This window comes from Tauraco erythrolophus, chromosome 4 (assembly GCF_009769465.1).
Source record: "Tauraco erythrolophus isolate bTauEry1 chromosome 4, bTauEry1.pri, whole genome shotgun sequence".
Classification (NCBI taxonomy): domain Eukaryota; kingdom Metazoa; phylum Chordata; class Aves; order Musophagiformes; family Musophagidae; genus Tauraco; species Tauraco erythrolophus.
This window is the reverse complement of record NC_141468.1, coordinates 35,416,458-35,441,210: the sequence shown is the minus strand read 5'-3', so window position 1 is coordinate 35,441,210 and position 24,753 is coordinate 35,416,458. Positions and strand designations below refer to the sequence as shown.

General features: G+C 40.2%; 1 protein-coding gene across 1 annotated transcript in view; it reads right to left on the bottom strand.

The window, feature by feature from the left end:
• Positions 1 to 24,753, bottom strand: part of TMEM117 (transmembrane protein 117) — a 223,492-nt gene that overhangs the window by 117,304 nt on the left and 81,435 nt on the right. The window contains 1 exon segment of the mRNA XM_086610851.1: positions 6,754 to 6,853. Within this exon segment, the coding sequence (XP_086466977.1) occupies positions 6,754 to 6,853 (100 nt within the window).

Genomic DNA, 24,753 nt, shown 5'->3' with positions numbered 1-24,753 from the left:
TAAAGAGTGTTGAGGGAAAAGGACAGAAAAAAATTAATGAAAATGAGTTAAAATGAACATACGCATTTTAACTGCTAGGAAATAAGCTCACTGTCTCACTGATAAGCCACATGAAGATGGCTCCAAACTATTCCACACATTCATAGTTCCTGAGCTGCAACTTTTTGTCTTTAACAGAAACAGCACTTTCAGGGCCACCTAACATTGTCTGAATACCTCTTTAATGATGGCAGAAAACACTGAGGCTGTGAAAAGAGTGCTAAGTGGCTGGATCTGTAAATATCAGGAACGGGATAGTTCAGAACAGGATTACCAAATGAGGTGAACAAAGCACATGGATAAAGGAGATGTGGTTCAGAGAGGCTAACCCAAATTTTCTAAAAGGCTTTTGAAAAATCCCTCATCAAAGGCTTCTATGGAAAACCAACAGTCAGAGCTTTAGTGAAGATCTTTATGTTGATAAATAACTGGTTAAAAGACAGGGAACAGAAGGTAAGTAGGTTAGCCAGACAGCTCTTGCAATGGAGGGAGGTCATTAGTGGAGTTCCACAGGGATTTGTGCAGGGGATGCAGTTGTTCATCATATTCCTAAGCAACCTGGTAAAATGAGTGAGCAGTGAGGTGAAAAGACTTTATAATGATATTGAGTTATGCACAGCAATAAGGATGATGGCTTGCTGACTGTGAAGAATTGAGAAAGATCCTTATGGAAGTAAGTCCCTAGGCAATAAAACGACAGATTAAATTCTTTGTAGATGAATGCAAAGCGATGCACAGGGGGCAAAACAATTCTAGGATTATTTATGAAACAATTGGCCCTCAGCTGACCATTACAGCTCAGGAGTAAGATCTTGAGGTTATGATAATACAGTACCATGAAAACATGCTCTTAGTGCCCCAGATTGTCAACACCTCCCTGCCATGAACATTAGGAACTACTAGGAAAGGAACAGAAAATCAGGAAACATTGTTCTATCACTGTAAAACCCACAGTTCATTCACAGTGTGAATACTGTGCACAGTTGTGATGTCCCTATGAAGAAGGACATAGCAAAACTGGAGAAATTGCAAAGAATGGCAATAAAGATAATCAAATACATGGAACAGCTTGTGTATGAGAAATAGTTTACCAGGATAGAGATCATCAAACTGAAGAAGGGATAAATTACATTAACTATGATATATGTCTACAGAACCATAAACATTAGGGAGAAAGCATACAGAGACAAAGCGTTTGTTGTCTCTTCAGTAAAGAACCAAAGGCATCACACTAGGTTAGTAGGAAACAGGTTAAAACAAACAAAAGGAGATGATTCCTTAAACAGTGACCTCTGGAACTTGTTGTCAAGTAATTCTGTGGATGCTAAAAAAAGTACTTGGGCTAAGGTGAGATTAGGCAAGAACAAGGAAGAGACATTCATCAAGAGTTATATACACAAAACATTGTACAGTTGGAGAGAATATAAGAGGACACTGCTGTTTATGATTGGCTGCTTCTTACTCTCCTGGTAGGCTTCTGCTCACAGTCCCAGTCTAAGGCAGGATACTAGGTTGGATGGACTTTTGGTCTGACTAGATACAATTGTTATGTTCTTACAGATGTAGCCTGAGTTCTAACATGGTGCACATGACAGAAGGAAGTTCTGGTTTAGGAGTCTACAGATTTACCATATGCTCGCACAGCAGTAACCATTCACTTAAACCTGTCAGCTATTGATGTTAATAGTATCAAGGACCACATGGACAGACTTCAGCCCTCTGGAGTGTTTTTTATGAACCAGCCACCCACAGACCCCTCTATTAGCTACACTGTGACCAGCCACGTAAGCCATGTTAGTCCCATAAAATGAGATAATACAGAAGCCTCTTTCACCAGAGGATGAAGATAAAAATGCCTAATAGAGAAATGTGAATTAAAAAAACAGAACAAGGTCTATTTCTTTCACAACTAGGAAAGTCAGAACACATAATGGTGTGAGGTTTTTCCTCTGGAATTATAAGACTGAAAATCTGGTCCATTTGGCCAGATAAGTACATTTCCTGGAATTTTTTCAGCTAGCACTGAAAATCTCAGAGAATAGAAAATTCTTCTCACAGAAGAACAGATAAGTTTTACCATGAAAAGCGGCATTCCACCACAAGTTATATGCCATCATGTGTAGATACGATCACCTAATGATATGACTCTTTTGCCTGAGAAACTTCATAGAAATCCAGGCAACTTGTGTATACGGGAGTCATTATCCAGTTCCATTAATGAGGAAAGGTAGGTGTGGATTCATCACTCAGTAAAAACCTTTTGAAATCCCAATACTATGTACTGACAAGAAGTCTTAGGTGGAAAGTCTTTATCTCCATATCCATCCATTCAAGTAGATAGGATGTGTCTATGTCAATGCTGGATAATGGGTTGGTGGAACAAGCGGTGGCCTATCACCCTTCCATCCAGACTATGCTGCAAGTATTGCTTCCTAACTTCCTACTAATTCCTCTGCTAAGATGATGAGAGACAGAATGGTCCTGGGAGTTTTCATGGTCCCAAGCAAGGGAAGAATCAAACCAAAGTCAAGTGAACGTGCCAGAAAGAAGAGCCAGGAATTGTGACAATGATTCGACTTATACTCTAAGACATTGAGCCAAGTACTGTGCTAAAGCATAGTGCTGAGACAAGTCTTGGCTCCTTCTTGCTAAAAAAGAACATGCTGGTACAGATTTGGTAAACACTAGTTTGTTGAAAAATAAACTAAACCACCCCTTGAGTTTATCATTGTTTCTGATGACGTGATCCAGTAGAGTCTCTGCTGTTCAATGATCTCTCAAACATTCTCAGTTCTCTCTAGCAATTAATGAAGGAAAAGAGAATCTCAATTAAATTACCTTCCAGAAGGAAGGTAAATGGGAATAAGATCCCTTGTCAAGTGGATCAGCCCCTGATACATTCATAGAGATTAGTGCCAGCCTCTGTCTGAAGTTAACTGCTTCAGCTTCTGATAATCCTAGCAAACAAGGTCTAAGGAAGATGTAACAAACTTCTACTGTTTGCCCACGAGTGTAGAGCTTGTAGGCAGGGATATATTTTTAACGTAAACGGCAACGGCAGCTGGTAAGTAAATCTCTCAATGTGGTATGAATATCATTCATAGCGCAAGGCCAACATGTAATCTTCAAAGAACTCAAAGAGCCATCACCCAAGTGGAGAATAACAGTTTTGACAGTCTAAAAGCCAACAGTGCCTGGAAAGAAGGAGGAGAGCAGGCTGTTCCACCTCACCAAGAGGCTGTAAAGAATAGAGGAGGCTCCAGGAGGCTCCGGTTGTATTCTGCTCTCTGTGTCCATGCTCAGTGCCATCCACGCCTGTAGGTATACTCTGAGCATACCTTACCACACGCACTCGGGACTGTCCTCCTCACAAAAACATGGCAGCAGCAGGTTGCTCATTTTTACAGAGAGGGTCAGGAGGCCACCCAACTCTAATCATCAGAGACTCTGCCCTGGAATTGGCTCCTTCCTCATCCTGCTCACACTGTCCCAGAAGGCGGCCATAATTGCTAGTTTATAGGCTTGCCTGGGTAGAATCCAATCTTTTTTTCAAAGCTATCCTGCTGTCCAAATCCTGTGGTGTCTGGGTCAAAAGCACTCTTCATGAGAATAGAATGCACGTTTTGCAAGCGCAGGAGCGCATGTCAAAGCAGGTGCAAATACACTTCCCTGGCTTCAAAGAGGAAAAAGGGCAGAGAGCGGGTTAGTATATTGAACCCATTCCCCTCTTCACAGACTTATTTAGAGAATCTAACACTTACTACAGATTTCAGAAAAGATGATTATGAGTAGCAGAATTTCCTGTCCAGATGAACAAAGGAGAAGCTCCTGTGCACCCACGGCATGGTCTCATTCTCATTACACACAGTGGAAAGAATGTTGCTGATTTTATTAGGAATTGTGTCAGACCTTGTCACCAAACTAGTCAGTGGGTTAGGAAGTGTTGAGGGGGAAGGCTCACTTCTGTCTTTTAAATCCAAACCAAACAGCAATCCAAAACATATTTTCCCATTTCAATTACTTTGCTGATTTAACAAGCCTCTCCTTGCTGTGTTGCCCCTTGTATTGGGGCAATACTATTGTTTGTTGATGACTCATTTTTAAAATGGAATCTCATCTGTTCTGTTTTAATCCTGCTTATTACCAAAGTTTCCAATTAAATCAGGAATAAGATCTTAATTCCAGTGTGGTTCAAATAAACTGAAGTGAAGGCTACGTCAGCTTTTTTATCTTCTCCTTTGTAGTCTAAGGATGGGTGGCTTCTTTACAGAAACTTCTTAAACATTACAAAATATAAGCACTCCTGTGAATGGGAAGATGTACAAATGTTCCTTTATAACTTTGTTTTTTTCTCTCCTGTTTCAAAAGAGGATTGGACAACTTCATAAAATATAATAATCCCATATAAGACTCATGTCACTTATATCAAATCCATGCTGAGCTTGACATGCAGAAAGTTAAGAAAATTTAAATATTATAAACAGCATGATAATTTCTATTCATATAGAATAAGATTTTAGAAGTTAGGCTATGTAGGAGGTACCAATGTACACGCAGATGCACCAATGTACATGTCCACTCTCCTCTGTTACTAATATCTTTCTACCTGACATTGTAGCTTTTTTTGATGTTCCTAGGCTTAGCTGCCCTTAAACACTGTCATTTCTATTGTCTGATTCATTCACTTTGTCTGGAGATTTGCATTGCAGAAGCAATCTCACTATTCTCTTTTGCTCCGAAGATCTAAACACCAATCACCACGCCTCTTAATTCTCCTCAGGCAATCAAAGCATGTCCTAAAACACATTGACCCTCTCATCCCATGCCCTCTGCTCTTCCCGAAAGCTAACAAAACCAGCCTTCCCATTCCAAACTGCCTCTGCAGTCTCTCCCAGTCTCTCTCACGTTCTTCAGTGATAATTCCATCCACCACTGGAATTTGCTGTGGCAGAATCCAGTTGTGCCTCCATCACTGAGAAGACCTGAGAGGGCTTTGAGTACACAGAAAAGGATTAGGATTCTCATGCCTCTTGAATCCAGTCATTTCCATGTTTTATGTAGGGCTGTATGTAACAGGTTTTTTCAGGAAATGAGAAAAGAGGGACTGAAAAAATGGAACATTACCTAATGTAGTGCAACTTGTATCACTATCTATCTATCACTGGAGCTCTAAGTCACATATGTATGATGAACACGACTCCTCTCAATTTAGCTTAGCTTGTGCATCATCTTTTCTTCCATAGTGGGATAAAGCTGTGGAAGCCCATAAAAGAAAGGGTCAAGGTAAAGGTGTTCAGAAAAAGCAGCCATGAATTTTATTAGTGATTCAAAAGAAATCCACATTAATTGTCAACGTCAGTCAATGCACCGATTCTGCAATGTTCTTATGGTAATGTAAGTACAGGTGATTTGCTTCGTACTTGCTTTTCATGGCCACCACTTCACAAAGCATAGTTTGTCTTGGACAAACCACTGACATATACTGAACAATATGCTGAAAAAATCCTTCATTTTTTTTTCTCTTCTGTCTGTTGTACAGTATGTTTCAGATATGTGCAGAATAGAAGATAAATTGACAGAAACTCAGATGACCCTTCTAAGACTATTCCTACAGTTTTACAGACTATAGTATTAGCATCTTACAGTTATTCCTTCTTGAAATTACTCCTGTACTGTTTTCTCCTAACACATACCAGAGTCCTAAAATTTATCCACTTTGACTTGTTTCTTTGCTTCTGATGCCAGAGATCATTAGCTACGTACAGTGCTGAGATCTTTTCCATCCATGTATATGTGATTTATGATAAATGTTCATCATCAGGCAACGTTCCCTGTGTGAATTAATTCCTCTAAAATTACTTTGATTCTTTTGAGTAAACAAACAGAGGTATCAATGAATCATTAGGAAAAAAATTAGATTAATTAAAATCAATTCTGCAAGCTTAAAAATCATGGACTTCTTTCCTCAATTTAAATGAATTTCATAGTTATAATTGTTAAAATTCTTACTTACGCTAATTCTAAAAACCTAATCTTACTAAAAAATATCCACTTTTTATCACTTCGTGTTCAAGAAGTTCTTTTCCTGAACCATAAAAATAAGTGCACATGCTTCATTTTGTTCCCAGCCAGCTGCCATTTTCTGGTTCTCTTTCACAAAGCTGATGTTTGCCTTGCCCATATTTCCAGAGAAAACCTTTATAACAACTATGATCCAAATGAAAACTTTATTCTTCCAAATCCTAAACTTAATCTGACAGTTTCACATCTAACAGGCTACCTTCAAATTCTGGAATTGCTTTCTTTCTCATCTCCATTGCTCTTTGTCACATCTTTCAATTTTATTTTTTTTTTTAATCCTTTTCATTAGACTTGTTTATCTCTAGCCCTTACTCACTGTTTCACCAGATAGCAAGTCATGATGTTATTTCACAGTAAAGGACCACTGTGCTGTCCTCACAGAAGTAAGTGGTAAAATTCCCACTTACAGCACAAGAAATGAAATATTGCTCTGTTTTAACTGAAACTCTTCTGGACTCGCAGCTAATTATATCCTGCCATTATGCTGCTTTACCTTTTTTAACTTTCTACTTGCTTGAGTTGAAATACTGGGATGATTCAAGACAAAGAGTTTTCTCTCTTTTCCTCTCCTCTTTCCCTTGAAACCAACAAACATATTCCTTTTATTTTAAAATGTAATATTATGTTTCTTACCATCCATGCTGTGACAAAATCTCCCATCCAAGTCCCAACTGCAGCTACCTTCATAAAATTTTCATTCCTGATGCCCATGAAGTCTGTTATAATGTATGCACTGTGGAAACAAGAACATAGACTGTAAGCTATACACGTTTCCTTAATGCAGTTATAAAGAACTTGCTTTAGTGACAAAATTTATGATTAGCTATGAAAGATTTCCCATTACTTTCATAATCACTTTTTCTGCTAGATTTGAGTTTTGACATAGAACTGAACCAGGACGGGTCAATTCCAATTAGAAATGGACATCTGAATCTGATTTTACAGCCCAAGTCTCTTTTGAAGGTGCTAAAATAATGATAGGCAAAGGCTTTAGGATTATATAAGGCTTCAGGAAATACAAACTGTTTCACACTTTTTACCTCTTTCTTTCTAGAAATAGAATCACAACATTCTTGGAATCAGTGACTTTGCAAAACCCTTATGAAGAAAAATGAAAATCTTAAAGTTCTCTTTAAAAAGATAATTGAGCCACCTGACTTTTCACTCTAACGGTTATGCAACCACATGTTTTTTTAACACAACAGTGTAAGCAAGCTTTGCAGAATTTCAGTGAGAAGTCACTGTGTCTTGATTTACACACAGCATTTCCATAGGTATATTTTAATTAAACCCAAAATAAGCATTTCCATTCTGCTTAAATAATGCAACAAATAGAATTCAAAACCTCATGCAATAATTTGACCTCTACTTTCAAGTTCATCAAGATGCTATAAGGACAATTAAGAAGGTAAAGTTACTTGTGCTGAATTAAAACTTTTTGGAAAAAATCATAGCTTTTAATATACTCATATCCTTTGCTAAAAGACTTTTAAAGTGTTTAAGAAGAGATGACGCTCCTCAAGAGCTAACACATTGAATAATGGCACCAATTACATTTTAACTTCCCAAGTGATATCTGTGTTTTCAAGACACTTGTAAACATTGCTTATATAACATTATGACTATTTAAGGGTGCACTGACCGGTTGCATGTAACAACTTCCTTGACCATTGCATTATCCATTATTCGAATCTTATAATTATTATATACCAAACGTTGTAAAGTCTAGGAGCTCAAAGACCATACTCCTGCAACTGGATCAGTGCAAGCTGATCCCTGTTTCGGGGGCAGTCCTATTAAAATCTAAATATTTGATCAGGATACAGGATCTTGCTAGCACAAGTCCATGCACAGCACTGTATCACTTCTTAGATACAAGTTATCGTGCCCTAGAGTAGAAATATTAATGTCATTGAATAGTTTCATAAGATGTGTAAAATGGCATACCCTAACAGCTCTTTTCATTACACACATTTCATGACCTTTCAGCTAACATGACACTAACAAAAATACCATCTAGTTCTTTTCATCTGTTAAACAGCATATAAATGCTGGCTCAGATTTTCTGCTGGAATTAAAAAACCCACATTTTTTTCCGAGCTATTTTTAATTACATTCCATGTAGTTAATAAGATCATCAATATTCAAAATTTGTTGTATTGCAAATAAGGATGTAAGAACACAAGAACAGTTCTACTGGGTCAGCCTAAAGTCTCTGTTCCAACACTCTGTTTCCAAGAGAGGGCAACAGCAGATATCTAGGGAAGACTGTGAGAACAGGCAAGCACACCTCTCCCAGATATATTCTCCCAGTCTCTTTATAACTGGGAATCACTTGGAATTCCTTTTTTTGCTTTATCTTGGGTATGTCTTTCTCGTAACGTCTATGAAGGTAAAAAATTATCAAGTCTGCGTTCTTAAGAAGGTGTCTCATTAACAACAAAGGCACGCCGTGAATGTCAGTTGCAAGGACTGGCCCCTAAAAGCAACCTGCATCTTTGTCTTTTTCACCACTGTGAAACACATGCCAAACACCACAGTTCTCACTGGTTTTACTCCCATTTTTCATATGCATTATACATTCTCCTATGCATTATACATGATTACAGGTGTACAGAAACTAAATGAACACTTGCACCACACTCTGAAAAACGGGTCACTCGGGTAACTCCTATAGCCCCATCGCACACAGTGGGCTTGTCACAGCCACCCATGTACACACGATGAGTTATCCAAAAAGGCTGAGAGGTCACTCATCATTGAACATAGGTATTAACAAGTAGAAGAGATTTCAAGCCAGATGTAAGCTATTTTTTTAATTTAATTTCTCCATGTAGTCATTTGTTTTTATGAATGTTAAAAGTACCTGAAGGCTTATAATAAGGTTGGATGAGCTGGATACAATAATTAAATACATAGAAAGGCCTTGAAAGCACCAGATCATCCTAACAGTTCTTTTTGTAATTGAAACATGAACATGTGAAACATGAAAGCATCCAAGAAGCCTAGTATAAATTGTGCATCATAGTCTATAAGTAGTTAATGCCTAAATTAAATATAGAAATTGACATACTTTAAGTTAGAGTTAAAATAGCATATTATTGTAATAAAAACTCTTAAGAACACAATCTGTACATATTTTAAGTGCATTTACTGATTAAAACACAACTACAACTTTTTATGGAACAGGGGAAATATTTTTAGCTCTGTCATTATCTTATTAAAAATAGTAACGAAATACACTGCTATTTTATCAACTATTTTATTAACTATTACCATTACATCCTGTCTTTTATGGTCTCTGCAGTATTATTTTCATTTCAAAACACAAAGAGAAATGGATTTTTTTAAAATATGGATTTTTGGCTGCTAAAAATGGAAAAAAAACCCCTCCATTTTTAATTTTCAGGTTTTAGTTTAAATAGAAATGAAAGTAGCTAATATTTTCCAAAAAGCCATGCTTGCCTGATGATGTTACCAGGACATATATTTTAATTTAATTGGTTACTCTGCTTCCTGACTAGGACCCATGTCTGCACCTTGCAGGAGGGCTTATAGCTGTTGGGTTCCATTTAACTGTCGTGGTCAGCCTACATTTTCTATAGCTCATCAAAAGTCTTATGTTTGCTTTGCCATACTTGTATTCTGTAGTAAGATACATTCATGTTGCATGAATAGCACAATCTAAGAAAACACGGAGTGGAAAAACACAGCAGTTAAGGCTTATAACAGAGTAAAAAGCCCTTCAGAAACGGACAGGATAAGCGTAAATAATTAAAGGCCAAGGAGCCAATACATGCGAATGTTATAAGATAAAGGACAAGTTTGCGATTGGAATTTGGGACAAACCCACTATTAACCTTTGTCAGTAAAACTGGAAGCTGCAAAGCCAGGGAAATTGCTCTTTGCAGGCCACAGCCTATGGAAGGTAGAGCACAATTTTGACAGAATAGGACAAAACAGAGGAAACAAAAGATATTTCTGAAACTGAGTCAAAAAAATCTCGTCATAAGGTGCTGCCTACATCGACATTGCTGCAAAAGGTAAGCTGATAACAGTGAGTCAGTAAAAAGATGTATGAGTTCCATGTATTCGATCACTTTTCTGGATTTAGCAGCAGAGTGTGCACAGAACAAAGACAGAAACAACAGCACTAGCCCAGATAAATTGTTCGAAGGAAAATATCAGAGTATATTTTTGAAGAAGGATGACACTTAAGCAGCTTCCAAAATTACCAACAGTGCAAAAGAATATGGAACATTTAAGTTGGATCAAGATGTAAAGCCACTGTGGTGCTATCAACATTGTTCTAGGCACTGGAATAAAAGTCATGGCTGAAACTTGGTGCTGAGATGGTTTTTTCTTGACCATCAGAGGAATCTAAAACTGAGATATAGCTTGAATTTAAACACTTAAATTTAACTGTAAACCAGGGATCCAAGCTCTCAATGGAGCCTAGTCAGAATAGCAAATGCAGATTAGAGCATGATTCGTCCTTACGCTACTGTAGACATGCTGGGTGAAGGATTCGTTTGCCTTATGTTACTGCAGGATGGCTAGCACATCAAAACAGTATGTTCACATATCAAAAGGTGTTGCTAAACCTATGTGACTAAATAATTCCAGATGCTTTGACATGTCCTGGTCTCCAGGTGATAATCCAGAGAGATATGGATCTCTTGTAAGGCCTGTGACACATCTGAAAACCCAGACGCATCTGAACCGAACCCTAGGTCTCCACGGACTGCAACGAGAGCATAGACATTTTGGGAAGGTTTTAGTTACCTTTTAATGCTGTTTTAGTGACCCTGATGCATCTCAACTACACTTCAGCTGGCTTTTTCCCCACTCTAGAGTATCTAAGGCATTGGGCTGGCACATAGCATACAGCGCATGCTCTGTACAGAGTGGAGTGTACAAGAACTGCACCCATAGAAAGTGGTAATTTAAGGCTCTTCGAACAGGACATGAGGCCTCAATATCTTTTGTGTCGAGTAATAAAGAGCCTGTACATGTTCTGCAGTCTAATATGTGCTTTTCTGAGGCAGTTTTAATATCTGGCACTCCCCCTAAATAGCTGTGCACCTGACAAAGCGTAATGCCTTGACAATGGCCAACAAGTGACAGCACGGGAGTTCACACAGGCTGCAAAGAAGTATGTCTTTAGACATGGCACCATGAGCTTCCATTACTCTTAATTTAGCAGAGGCAAAGAGTGTCATAATATCTGAAAACATACACAAAGACTGCAGATACAGTTCCTGATCCGTATTTGTCACTCTAAAATGACAGAATGGAAAATGAGACATTTGGTAGCACTTTGCTCAGTTGAAAAGCTATCCCTCTGCTGCTAGGAACTGAGGTCAGAGCCACAGGGAACTGGAAGATGCAGAGAGACAAGACCTGCTGTCCTATAAACTGGCATATCATAATGAGAATGGCATAACACATAGCTACCTACAAACGGTACAGAGAGCACAACAGCTAGTCATACAGTCCTTAACCATCCCCTGGGCACGCTTCAGAGGTACAGATGATACTTTTTCTATGACACCAGAACAGAGAGAATTAAGAGGCACTGAACCAGGGATTTTGCTTGACAAGACGTCAAAGAGGTAACAGCCACAAGAGGCTCAGCAGGCTAATCTCCAAGACGCAATAAAACTAGGATGCGACAATGGCTTGGCCATAGTGAGACAGATCCATGGCACAGTGCAGAACACCTGAGACTGACAGGCTGATGCTGTAACTGAGTATTGCTGGTTGGTAACTTATTCATATATGTTTTTTTTTTTAAATCAGGCAACAGAAGTGTCATTCTGAAAACCTCTGCTCATCAGTCTACAGGCCCGAGGGCTGCCTAATTTACTCTGGGGACTTGGCTTTTAAAGCTCCCAAGCCATTAAAAGTTCTGCTGCTAGGCATGTACCAGAGCTGCTCACTCCACAGGAATAAGCCATTTGGCTTCTAGCTCACAACCTATATTGATTGATATCCATAAAGTCGTTGTTCCTCCACTTGGTTTGCCTGCAGAGCTCCATCTGTGAAATGTTTTGCAAGCCTGTCTGTAAGACAAAGCCCACTGAAAAATGCAGCAACTGCATTTCTCTCTGTTAATGTAGAAGAGGTGTATGCATGTAGGGAACACATGAGATTCAATCTCTACTTTCAGGGGAACTGGTTCAACGTCTTTTGAAGTTCGAGAACTGAGTCTCACTGTCATGCTCAGTAAGAAAAGGTGATGACTAACTACTATTCGGACAGTGTTTTTTTTGCATGTGGCACTCTCCAAGAGAACGAGAAATGTGTGTTTCAGCTTCCTTTAGGTGAGGGTTAATTGAAACTGCATATTCCATGTCTTGTACAAGCATCGCCTTTCATATATTAGACAGACTTTCCCTTTCCTCTGCTTTTAAAGAAGTGGAATAGATGTCACTGGTCAGGACAAGAGATTGGATTAGATCACAAGTACAGTCCTAATTAAGGTGCTTCAAGCAAGTTGGGACAGAATTTAAAATACATTCCTGTCCTTAATATAGCTTCTTTATTGCAAATTGTAGGAGTCTCTTGTTCTCTCTGTGGGTTTTTGTGGATGCTATGCCAACAATCCTCAAGCGCTTGATGCCCAGTAGAGTCTGGACTTCTCTTTAGAGACCAGGTGGTATTCATATAGATTAACTTTTGCCTAATGATGCTAGTCTTCCTAGGCTGTCTCCATAATCAATGGATTTGACAGCAATTCAGAGCAGGATGTTAATTTAGATTATTTTCACATATGGCATCGCTAAGGGCCAACAGCTTACTTCTAAAGGACCTGCAAATGGTAAACTCATATTGGCAGGACTACTGCCAGGAGATGTAAGAGACTGCATCTTTACTGGGAAAACCTTAGGGATCTGCAAATTTAAAAGCGTTAAGGACCTCCACTATGGGAGGAACGTAGCCTTCCCGGGTTAAAGCAAAAATCTGGTGAGTGCTGGCACATCCTCTCAGCGAGTTTAAACAACAGCATTTGCTACACCTACATTTCTACTATGTCAAGCCTTAAATGACATAAATAAAATCAGAGACGGCCAGTGGCTGAGTTGGGAATGGAGCCCAGACTTCTCCTCTCTCAGATGGGCAGCTTCATCATTGTGTAAGTGCTTTCATGAAAATGCTGTACCACCCCTACAGAGTCCACTACAAAGCACTTCCTATGGACAGGATGGTCTGGCAAAAAGCATAAAAGGTGCCTGACAAAAGCATTCAAAAAATTTGATTTTTCAAATTTATTATATCCATGAGATATCCTTTCCAAATTTTTCAAGATTTTTGCTATTCTTGTGCAATGTTTATCATCACACGTATATTCTGTTTAGTGAGACAAAAGAAAAACAAAGGCTGCAGAGTGCATTCAGCGTCTTCCTGTAGCAAATAAAGGTTACACTACTCAGCCAAGGACAGGTTGCCTGAGACAATTCTAATCCTATTGTGGTACTAGATGAATGCTTACCTAAATATCCATAGCACAGTCCTACCAGCCCCCAGACTCACACAGACACAAGCACTGCAGCTGTTTACAGGTAGCTGTTTATGCTTCTACTTAAATTCTATAGCCACCACATAAGTCGTTTTTACTGAAGCCATGAAATAAAGGGTTGCCTCTTACATGTCTGTCCGATACCACAAGAGAAGATTAAGGTATTTACTTACTGCTAAGCAAGCAAATTGTTTATTGAAAATTGTTTTAGTGGACAACCAAACAAGCTAAGAGAACTGTGTCACTTTTTAGCATCTTTTTTAATAGTCTACTAAAGTTCTGCAACTAATCCACAAGACTGTAGCACGAGCTGGTACATTACAAGCCTTATTTGATTCACTCCATTTGCCTATATACTATGATATCAAAAGAGTTTTACAGTAAAAAGGTCCCAAATGCTAGCACAGGTGCCCAGGGATGTAAATAGGACAAGTGGCCTTGGGCACATCCCTTTTAAGGGTTTAAAGTAGATCTTGACTCATCATACTGCAACACACTGCAGAGACACGAGTTTGCAGTCTCAGCCCTTGCCGTGCACATCCTGAGAAGGATAACGACGAGTGCTGATTTTCAACAAGCTGCTAAACAGCAAGCTAAATTATACACATTGAAGAAAAATGTATGCTCAGAGTTTCTAAGATTTAGAAAAATATTGTAAACTGGTTTTGGGGGATTTTTTTACATCTAATATTTTGTCAAAAGTAGGTTTGCTTATCTTAAAATGCAGACAATTTGTTTGGCAAGGGACATGTAAAAAATAGCTACTAAAATCTGAAAATAAGATTAACCAATTTGAAAATAATGTTAAGAGAAATGAAGGAACATAACAAGCAATGTTACGTTAAGATAGGTTACTAGTTTAGAAAGAGAGAGACACAGTGAAACATTTTCTTTTAAATAAACACTGGCTTTGTTTATAAACTTGGCAGGATATTGGTAAGTGTGGCTTTGAATGATGCTGCACTGGCTGAAGCCTTCAGAATGGGACATGGTTTACGCACATCCACTCCCAGTGTCGACGTTTCAGTACAGCTGAGAATGGATATGGACAGATGTGCAGCAATATTCGCAGAACTGGCAGTTGCAAGAAATAAATGATTCACTTTAAAGAAAAAAAAAAGAGAGAACTGCTCATATCATTGCCAGAATATAAACAAAATTAAATTATGTAGTTGGAACATTACCACTTTGACCAAGTGCTTTGATAACATTTAAAACTTCTGTGAATTCCGGTAAAAACTTTGTACTTTCTATCCGTTTCAGTTTTAGGGATAGCAGAGAAGTTTAAAGGTTAATATTTTTATAATGCTGAATAAACTAGTAACTGTAGTATTATCACTATTCAGAAAGGGGAAATTAGAACAATTTGCAATTGGTACAAAATATTGAATGGACTCTGCTTGCAAGTATCAGCCCAACTAGGAAAGCGAAAGTAGAAATATATTTTATCAAATTTTAGTAGAAACTTTTAAGTATTAGCAGATAATGCAACTTTACATATTGATCATTCTTTAATTTATTAAACTTCCCTGAACCATTGATAAACAGATTTCTTAATATAAATTAAAATAATGAAATGCCAAAACCTACAAATGACATGTCATAAGTTATCAGTTGGAACTGGGGGAACAAAGGAATGCCAGCACAGGATCTCTGCGGACAGATTCTCAGCAATCATAACTGAAAAGAATTTGAGCTGGCTCTGAAAAAAATTGTAAGCCCATAATGTAAAATAAACTTGTGAAACTTTCCTATGAGTTTACCTTTTAAAAATAATTTATTATAAACAAAGTAAATTTTTTTTCCTTATTTAATGATAACATTGTAAGGCTTTATGAAGACTAATATTAGTTTGAATTTGAAGAACCTACTGTAGTGACTGGGTGAAGCAAGGATCATGTGCCTTCTTTCAACACTTTATTTTCAGGAACCACTGAGACCCTGAAGCTGAATGACAAGTGGCCAAAGGATTATCCTTTCAGCATGGACATGTGGAATTCTAGTGTTTTACTGAACACTGGAAGACACTGCAAGAACCTATATATTTGTGACGGGAAGAGGGTGAGATTTTTCACTACAGCAAATATTGGACCAATATTTGAACCTCTTGGATGGAGTTTGAATTTGAGAAGTAATTGGAAATACAGATGAATGCAACCTGCATACGGATGCTCATTTTTAAAGCAGTGGAGACTAACATATGACTCACCCTACATTTTGCATCGAAGTATGTAAATATGTGGTGGAGGAGTGTAATTGCTGGCAAATAGGCTGAAATGTTTGGGTTTTTTTTTTACTAAATCAGTATAGTGTGGTAATTTTTAATTTTGACATTTTTGTTTCCAGAGTTTTGCTGTGGAGACATTTCAGAGTATCCGAAGCACAGAAGACATCTTTTATAGGCTAGAAGGTGATTTCCCTGACACACAGGCTTTAAATGACAATTTCAAATCCATTCACATTACCTTTTGTGTAAGATATGAAGATATTCAATTTGGCTTGTGAGCTTGTAGTACCAGTGCTGCTGGTACCTCTGTCTCTTTTTTCAAAGTTATCAGGAGTAAAAAATAGTCAAGAGAATTTTACTATTATTATAGGTCATGCAGAATCTACAATCATTTGAAGGAGCATATTCCTTTTAATAGCTTGGGGGAAAAAAATAAAAATTTGAAAATATGAACATATTTACAGCATGCAAAAAACTTGCCAGTTCTCAAATTGAAAATAATCTTGTGGTTTGATTTAAAAATTAAGTTACTTAGAAATACTTAGCTTGGGTTTTTTTAACCTCTTTATATGGTCATTCCAGCTTTCTTTTGAAATCTGCATACCATAAGCATTTTCATTATTTTAATTCCTTTTGCTGGTTTGGGACAGGTGTTGCAGCCAAAGTGTTAACAGTAAGGAATGTGTATCAGCGAATATAAAAAGAACACTGTCCTTGAGATAAAAAGGTAGGTTGAAGCTGTGAAAAACACACTGTCCCTGGGAAAAAAACAAGAAGGATGAAACTATGAAAAACAAGATTCTGAGCAAAACATACTAACTGCAAAAATATTAAAATATTGTAACAAATATAGAAATCTGTATCCAATCACAGTGTGTATCATACTCGTGCTTGTCGCGTGAACAGTAGTGCTAGACCAATTAACTTGCTAAGTACAGCGCATGAAGGCATGTACAGAACCGAGCTATGCTATAAAAAGAGCAGTGTCACAGAATGAAGCTGAAGCCTTTTTACTCATCATATTGATGCGTCTTGCTTCCCCGTCTTCGGCCGCAACATCTGGTGACCCCGACGTGATCAAGAGGGTTTTCAAAGACCACAACGCGGACGAGAGAGAGGACGGCCATCCCGGCGCCCGAGAGAGGCGGATAGCCCGAGAGAGGCGGATTGCCCGAGAGAGGCGGAATAGCCCGAGAGGCGGACGACCCGAGAGAGGCGGAATCGTAGCGCTACGGACTGACCGGTGAGTCAGGCAGACCGAGGTCTGGTTCGGGATGGGAATGCTGCAATGACAGCCTGGGAACGAGATGATGGAACGGGACGTTGCATTGTCGTTGTTGAAAAGCTTCTTAGAGGAGCGTGGACTAAAACTTGGAAAAAGATATTGGCCCCTGATTGCAGGGGGGTATGCAAAAGAAGTAAGCGACTGAAAAACAAAAAAAAAACAACAAAAAAAAACCAAACCAAAACAAAACAAAAAAAAACACAAAAAAAAAAAAAAACCCACAAAAAAGCAACAACTGCCTCAACAGGAGGAGGTAAGCGACTGGGACAAAGTGCTAGAGAGACCGGCACTACTAACAGTTCTGACTTGATGGGACTCCCGGTGCTCTTGGTTTGAGTATCGGCCCATGTACCGGAGGCAAGCTCTTCAAATATATACCTGACAAGGACTTGGGACACTATAGACGTTAAACTTTGGCGTGCAGCCACCTGTGGGGATGCTGCCGGCCTGGAAAAGTCATCATCGAATCTTTTGATCCAGGGCCCCGAACGAAAGACAGACTTATTTCTTTCCCCCTCCTCCAACGAAGTCGGTACACCGGCACCCCCGCGCCGCGCCGCCCACCGCGCCCGGCGGCGCCCCGGGAACGCCGTTGCTGCTGCCGGCCGGGGCCGCGGGCGGCGTTTGCCTCGGCGCTGCCGCTCGTGTGCAGGAACGAACCGCGGCTGGAAAGGACGGAGACGCGCGGCGGGCCCCGCTGCGCCGGTTCGTTCGCGGCTGATGGTCCCCTCGGCGGGAGGGGGCGGCGGCGGTTACGGAGCGCGAGCGGCCGGAGCTGCGGCAACAACAACAAGAGCAACAACAACAAGGGGGGGGGCGGCACAGGGCTGCTGGGTCGTCATCGCCACCCCGCCCCCCCGCCCGGCTGAGGCGAGGGTGGGCTGACCCCCCCCCCCCCCCCCCCCGCCCGGCCGCTGCCTGTGGCCCAGGTTGTACCAAGAGAGAGCACATCGTAACTTGGATCGTCTCGATCGGCATCGCGGGAAATAACTAATCCTCTTTTGTTCCAGCAATTTCAACAGTTAATATCAGTGTTGCAAAACCGTAAACATGCACATTCCATTGTACATCTGCGAGCGCACACCACGCTTCCAGGGCCTATAGCAGAAGGGAAACAGGCGAGCTGAGCCTCTCACGAGTGCAGCTCTGGTACCAAACTCGCTCGTGCAGGGAAACATCTTGCATGACTTCTACCATCAGAATGCTAATGCTATTAGGTGACAATCTGGTATAACAAGAGAGCAAGCCCGCTCAATTGTACAATTGTGTAGTACCTGTCAAAATACGATCGTGCCACCAGTGAATGGTGTTAATCTTCGTGGTTTACGCTCGCAGGAACTTTGGCATACACTTCTTATCAGACATATGTATTTTGTCATCATAAAGTATTAAGCATGTTGCTGGTATTTCTTACAATCCTACTGGGCAACCAATCATAGAATACGCACATGGTACTTTGGAGAATATGCTTTTGAAACAAGAAAGAGGAATGATGGGGAAATCTCCCAATGAAACAATAGCTAAGGTGTTATAGGTGTTAAATCTCTTAAATCGAGAGCTAAACATTTTGGGATGAATAAAATGTCACTCATGTCAAAATTAGGCACAGGCAGGGTTACAGCAAGTGGCTTTCCAACAACTGACTGAATTGGCTAAGAGAGCATTAAGACGTGTCCCTGATTTTTGGGACAGGGGAGGCTTCCTTTGCTTCCATTCGGCAGGGAGCACAGGAACCTTATGAGCATTTCTTTGATCAGCTACAAATGGCAGTTCAGAGATAAACAGAAAATCCGGCTACTGCAGATGTGTTGGTATTCCAGTCAGCCATTGAAAATGCTAACACAGACTGCCAACGAGCTCTTGATCTTATCAGAAATCGGGCAAAAACAATTGCAGATTTAGTAAAGGCGTGTCACAATGTAGGCTCGGAACACTATAAAGCAAAATTTTGGGAACCAGCTAAAATCATTGCAGCTTCAATATTTGCACCAGGAGTTGGAGTGGCACAGGTGTTAACTACACTGAATAAGTTGGGTTGTTGGCTTGCAAAACAAATTAATGCTACAGCTTCTGCTTTATCAATGCTCTTAATTGACAGGATGGTTAAAATCTTTAGTAAAGCAGACATTATATTGCTAGTAGTTCTTTTATGCATAGTAATAATCACCCCCTGCCTATTGTCACGCTCCCAGCAGACGGTACAGAGTACGGTTAATCAAGTAATGATCACAGAAAAACAAAAAAGGGGGGAGTTGTTGTGGCATCATACACACAGCTACAGTTGAGGTTTGACCTTGATGATTTAAGCCTGTGCTCTTTTCTGAAGTTGGGAAACACCGATAAAGAGGATGAGAAAGAAAAGGGAGTGTGAACAGCTGGTGCAGGGAGTGTGAGAAGTTGACATGAGGAGTTTGGGAAGTTGCTATAGAGTGTGTGAGAAAATGATGTTTAGTTTAGCAAGTAAAAAATAGCTCCTTTTTAGGCATAGCCAATAGTAAAATTAAAATAGGTGCGTGCACTATTGTTTGTAATCAATCACAGTTGGGTGAGGGCCGCATGGACACATCGTGGCCAGAGTAATAATCTATAAAAGCTGCGTGTATAACAACAATAAAGGTCACTCTGCTATCACAAAAGAATTTTGGACACAGACAGTCACAGCTGCACGGCCTCCTTTAACAGTAATCATTAATGGGAAGGCTTTTCTGGCCTAGTTGACACAGGAGCTGATGTATCTATAATGAAAAATCCTGACTGGCCGCCCTCTCGGCCTCTGATACAAGCCCTGGCAGCTGTGATCGGAGTAGGTGGAACACAGATCCCACAGCAGAGTGCACAGACCTTGTTAGTAGTAGGCCCAGGTAACAAACAAGCTGTTTTGAAACTATATGTTTTTGATGTCCCATGTACATTATGAGGTCGGGATTTGTTGAATCAGTAGAATGTGAGGCTAACCTCAAATTTTTAGCACACATCACTGATGTCCAGCCCTGACTCAAGCTGGCAAGCCGGTCTGGGTTGATCAGCGGCCACTAAAAGGTGAGCGACTGAACTGAACTCAAAAATTAGTCAATGAACAGCTCAAATTAGGACATATAATTCCCTCCAATATTTGTTATCCCAAAGAAATCAGGAAAATGGAGATTTATGTTAAAAGATTTAAGAGCTATTAATACAATCATTTCACCAATGGGTGCATTACAACCGGGTGTACCAAATCCTACTATGATTCCAGAATGTTAGCATTTGATGGCGATTGATTTAGAAGATTGGGTTATTTCACCTTTTTACTTTTTTATTTATTTACACCCTAACGATTGTCCTAGATTTGCCTTTTCAGTTCCAGTGCTTAACAATGAACGACCCACGCAACAATATCATTGGATTGTACTGCTTCGAGGAATGATGAATAATCCTACAGTTTGTCAATTGGTAGTAGATGATGCTCTCTGTCAGGTCAGACAGCAGATCAAGCTTAGCAGATTGTACGTGCCTGCCCTGACCGTCAACGTATTGTGCCTTCAAATACTCCAGCAGGAGTAAATCCAACAGGTTTATGTGCCAATGAATTATGGCAATCTGATATTACTTATATTCAATCGTTTAATCGATCTAAATATGTTTTCTGCCTTTGTTATTGCTACTGCTCACACTGAAGAAAACCATGGGAGCACCAAAGAAAATTGGGACAAACAGTGATCCAGTATGGTGCCTTTTTACAGGATTGGAGAGTGACTCGCACTACCAGCATCCCTCATTCACCTATGGAACAAGCTGTTATTGAACAAACTCATTTAACGTTAAAACGGATGTTTGATAAACAAAAAAGGGGCAATCTTCCGTATATTTCCCCACAAGAGTTAAATTTATTAGGATCAAAATTTGTAGATAGTGCCAGCAACAACCACGTTACACAGACATGTGTTGTTTTAATCTAAGTGACCATGGTAAGTCCATCCACGAACGATTGTAATGGTTTGAAGAGCATTCGGGGAGAATTGTGGTAGAGGATTGTATATTGATATGTAAACTGTCTTTATGTTTCTTATGATTTAGTATATTACGTGTGTGAAAGTTGTTTGTATATATTGCTTGTATATATGCTTTGTGTCTTTTCTCCGATCGGAAAGTGTATGGATTCCACCCGTAGCTACTGGAAGGAAAAGAATTAACTGGTACCAAATTAATGACAAAGAATTACTAACTGGACTTAGTTGTAAGCACGTAACTTTGAAAAGAAAAGCTAGGAGGATTGTTATTGAACAACATGTTGCGATTCGCAAAAACCGCTGTTAGCCGGCAGAGCACATACTGGGCAGCCTTGTTGCGCGCACTGGCCACGCGTGCGGCAACGCCGTGTCAGTACCTTTGTCGTAGACTCTGCTAAGGGTGAAAAGAGATGGCTCAGAGCGGAGCTGAGGGAGGCTGCAGAGCACACTGTGTAGATAAACAGGGGACGCCCTGAAGGTGCCGTGCCTGCCTCCCTTCTCCACAACGACCCTGCCGATTGACACCCTCCTGCTCAGCGAAATCTTGGGTATAGTGGAAATAGTAAGGCCCTCGGAAAGGGAAGTAGTATACTAGAAACTGCTTTTGCAAGGCTGTACCAAAACAATATGCTAGTAACTGAAATTGCCAGTCTCCTACACAGAGTTTTATTCGTGCGAGAAAAGAAAAAGGGGCAACGCTGTCACTGATCGATCACACAAATTTTTTCACCAATCTGCTCGACCTCTTCAGAAAGAGTTTGCACTGTCGCGAGCACAAGCCCATGCCATCGTCGCTGCAAGGCACCAACCCTCGAGGATTGCAACCAAGAGGAGTGTGGCAAACTGATGTAACTGAGTTTCCCGCCTTTGGTCGACTGCGCCATATCCACGTCACCATGGACACTTGCAGCAGAGCTGTATGGGCGACACCAGCGCCTTCTACCGCCTTCCGATGTGTAAAACAACATTGGCTTTCAGCATTTGCTGCCCTTGGCTTACCACAAGTCATCAAAACAGACAATGCTCCTGCATACGCAGGAACAGCATGTGCTGCATTTTTAGCAGATTGGGGAATTGAACATAGAAAAGGTGTTCCGTACAACAGTACGGGTCAGGCTATTGTTGAACAGTGCCATCAAGATGTAAAGCGACTCGCTGCCATTTTGAAAAAAGAGGGGGAGATGTCCCCCAACGCGCGAACTGAAAGGCGAAGGCAATCCAGGAGTTCCCAAAGACTCGGACCTTTCTGCAGAAGAATAGAAGAAGTGCTAAATCTTCCAAAGAACATATTAGACGACTCTGATCCAGACGAGATAGATTTTGCCTTTATCCGTAGTCTGATACGCACGCGCAAAGCTGCAAAATTATACCCGCTAACGCACTGTAGGTGTAGATGTAGAAATTTACAGGCTATAACTATAGAGTGTGGAGGTTGTAGTCGCATATGTCATGAATCGCAACGTGATGCAGTGCAAGGCTGTACAGATTGTAGACACGCTTTAGATATTAACCCATACCAGGCATTCGCTACTTGGCTTAGAATAGAGAACGCGTCACGACACAGGTTAACTGCGTTGTTTGAAAGTGTAGAAGAAGCTATATTAGCACACGCAGCCTTTAGGTTACAAAAACTACTGACTGTTGTAGAAGTAGCACAAAAGACACAAGTGATGGGTACCAGATATCAGAAGCAGTGTAGACATCATGACAAGGATGGAGGAGTTTATTGGTAAGACAATACCTATAGTAACAGGAATCTTAGTGTGGTGCCAAATGACCTACGGAATCAACTCCATCAGCCCGAGAGACAACATATGGGTAACCATTGCTAACAAAACAAACCAGTCATCAATTTGCCTAGCCCTGGGTGGTATTGGAAACCCATTCCGTACCTGTCTCATAGGAGTACCAACATGGAAAGTGGCAGCCTTTAGAGGGCTGGTAAACGCCACCAACCTAACATATAGCAACTTCAATACCACAACGATCTATAGAGCGACCCCTCAACAGTATGACGGAGCAGTACAATGCCGGCTTATTCATGCACTTAATGCTTCCCTCCAGTCTAATCCAGAAGAACTAGACCTGCTTGGTAGTATGCATGCAAACACTACCGCTGGGAAAATAGGAGGATGGTTTTCATTTTTGCCATTAGACCCAAACAACTTGAATAAAAACAGGAAACTATGGGCAACCTTAGATTCTAATCTTGACAGCGCATCGGTAATTCGCTTTCTATACTCGAGCTGCAATGGCAGCAACATTACTGAACCTCGAAGGTTGCCCGAAGGAATTTTCTTAATTTGTAGAGACAGGGCATGGAATGGCATTCCAAAACAACCAGAAGGAAGTCCTTGTTATTTAGGCCAACTAGCCTTATTCCATCCCAATATATCCCTGTTGAGAAAATGGAGTGAAAATCACACCAGGAGAAAAAGAAGCCTTCATGATCTAGACTGTAGCAGTGTAGGCAATCCCACATTTTGGAGTGAATTTGGACGAGTAGCTGCCTCCACACTTTTCCCAGGGTTAGCAGCAGCAAAAGCGCTCACCTTAGCAAAACAACTAGGTTGTTGGGCTCGTGACGAGATAAACTTAACATCCAGCATTCTAGATGAATTAACAAAAGATGTAGAAAGTGTAAATCATGCAGTATTGCAAAACAGAGCAGCAATTGACTATTTGCTTTTAGCCCATGGGCATGGTTATGAAGAGATCGAAGGAATATGTTGTATGAATTTAACAGGTCCAGGAGAGTCAGTGCATAGAAAACTTAAACAACTAAAGGACAAACTACATGCCTTGAAAGAGGTAGATGGCATCGATGGATGGTTGACTTCCTGGGGAATAGATGGTTGGGTGAGAGATCTCATCAAAACGTGCTTGGGGCCTCTTTTGTTGTTAGGCTTTCTTTTGCTTTTTGGACCATGCTTAATGCAATGTGTGACCCAACGCTTGTCAGCTATAGCGCACGCCGTTTTTGAAAAAAGAGGGGGAGATGTTGCAGCCAAAGTGTTAACAGTAAGGAATGTGTATCAGCGAATATAAAAAGAACACTGTCCTTGAGATAAAAAGGTAGGTTGAAGCTGTGAAAAAACACACTGTCCCTGGGAAAAAAAACAAGAAGGATGAAACTATGAAAAACAAGATTCTGAGCAAAACATACTAACTGCAAAAATATTAAAATATTGTAACAAATATAGAAATCTGTATCCAATCACAGTGTGTATCATACTCGTGCTTGTCGCGTGAACAGTAGTGCTAGACCAATTAACTTGCTAAGTACAGCGCATGAAGGCATGTACAGAACCGAGCTATGCTATAAAAAGAGCAGTGTCACAGAATGAAGCTGAAGCCTTTTTACTCATCATATTGATGCGTCTTGCTTCCCCGTCTTCGGCCGCAACAGACAGGAAATTGTTCTAATTTGCAAAAATTGTTGGGAGACTAAAGAAATGTTTCATGTCCAAATCACTTTGGATTAGAATTTACTGTGCAAATTTTTTCTTTCATAAAAATGTATTTCTACCTTAAACCACAACACAGAATAAGGTCAGATATTCCTTCAGAGGATTCAAAGTTTAACTACAGATATTAAAACATTCATCTT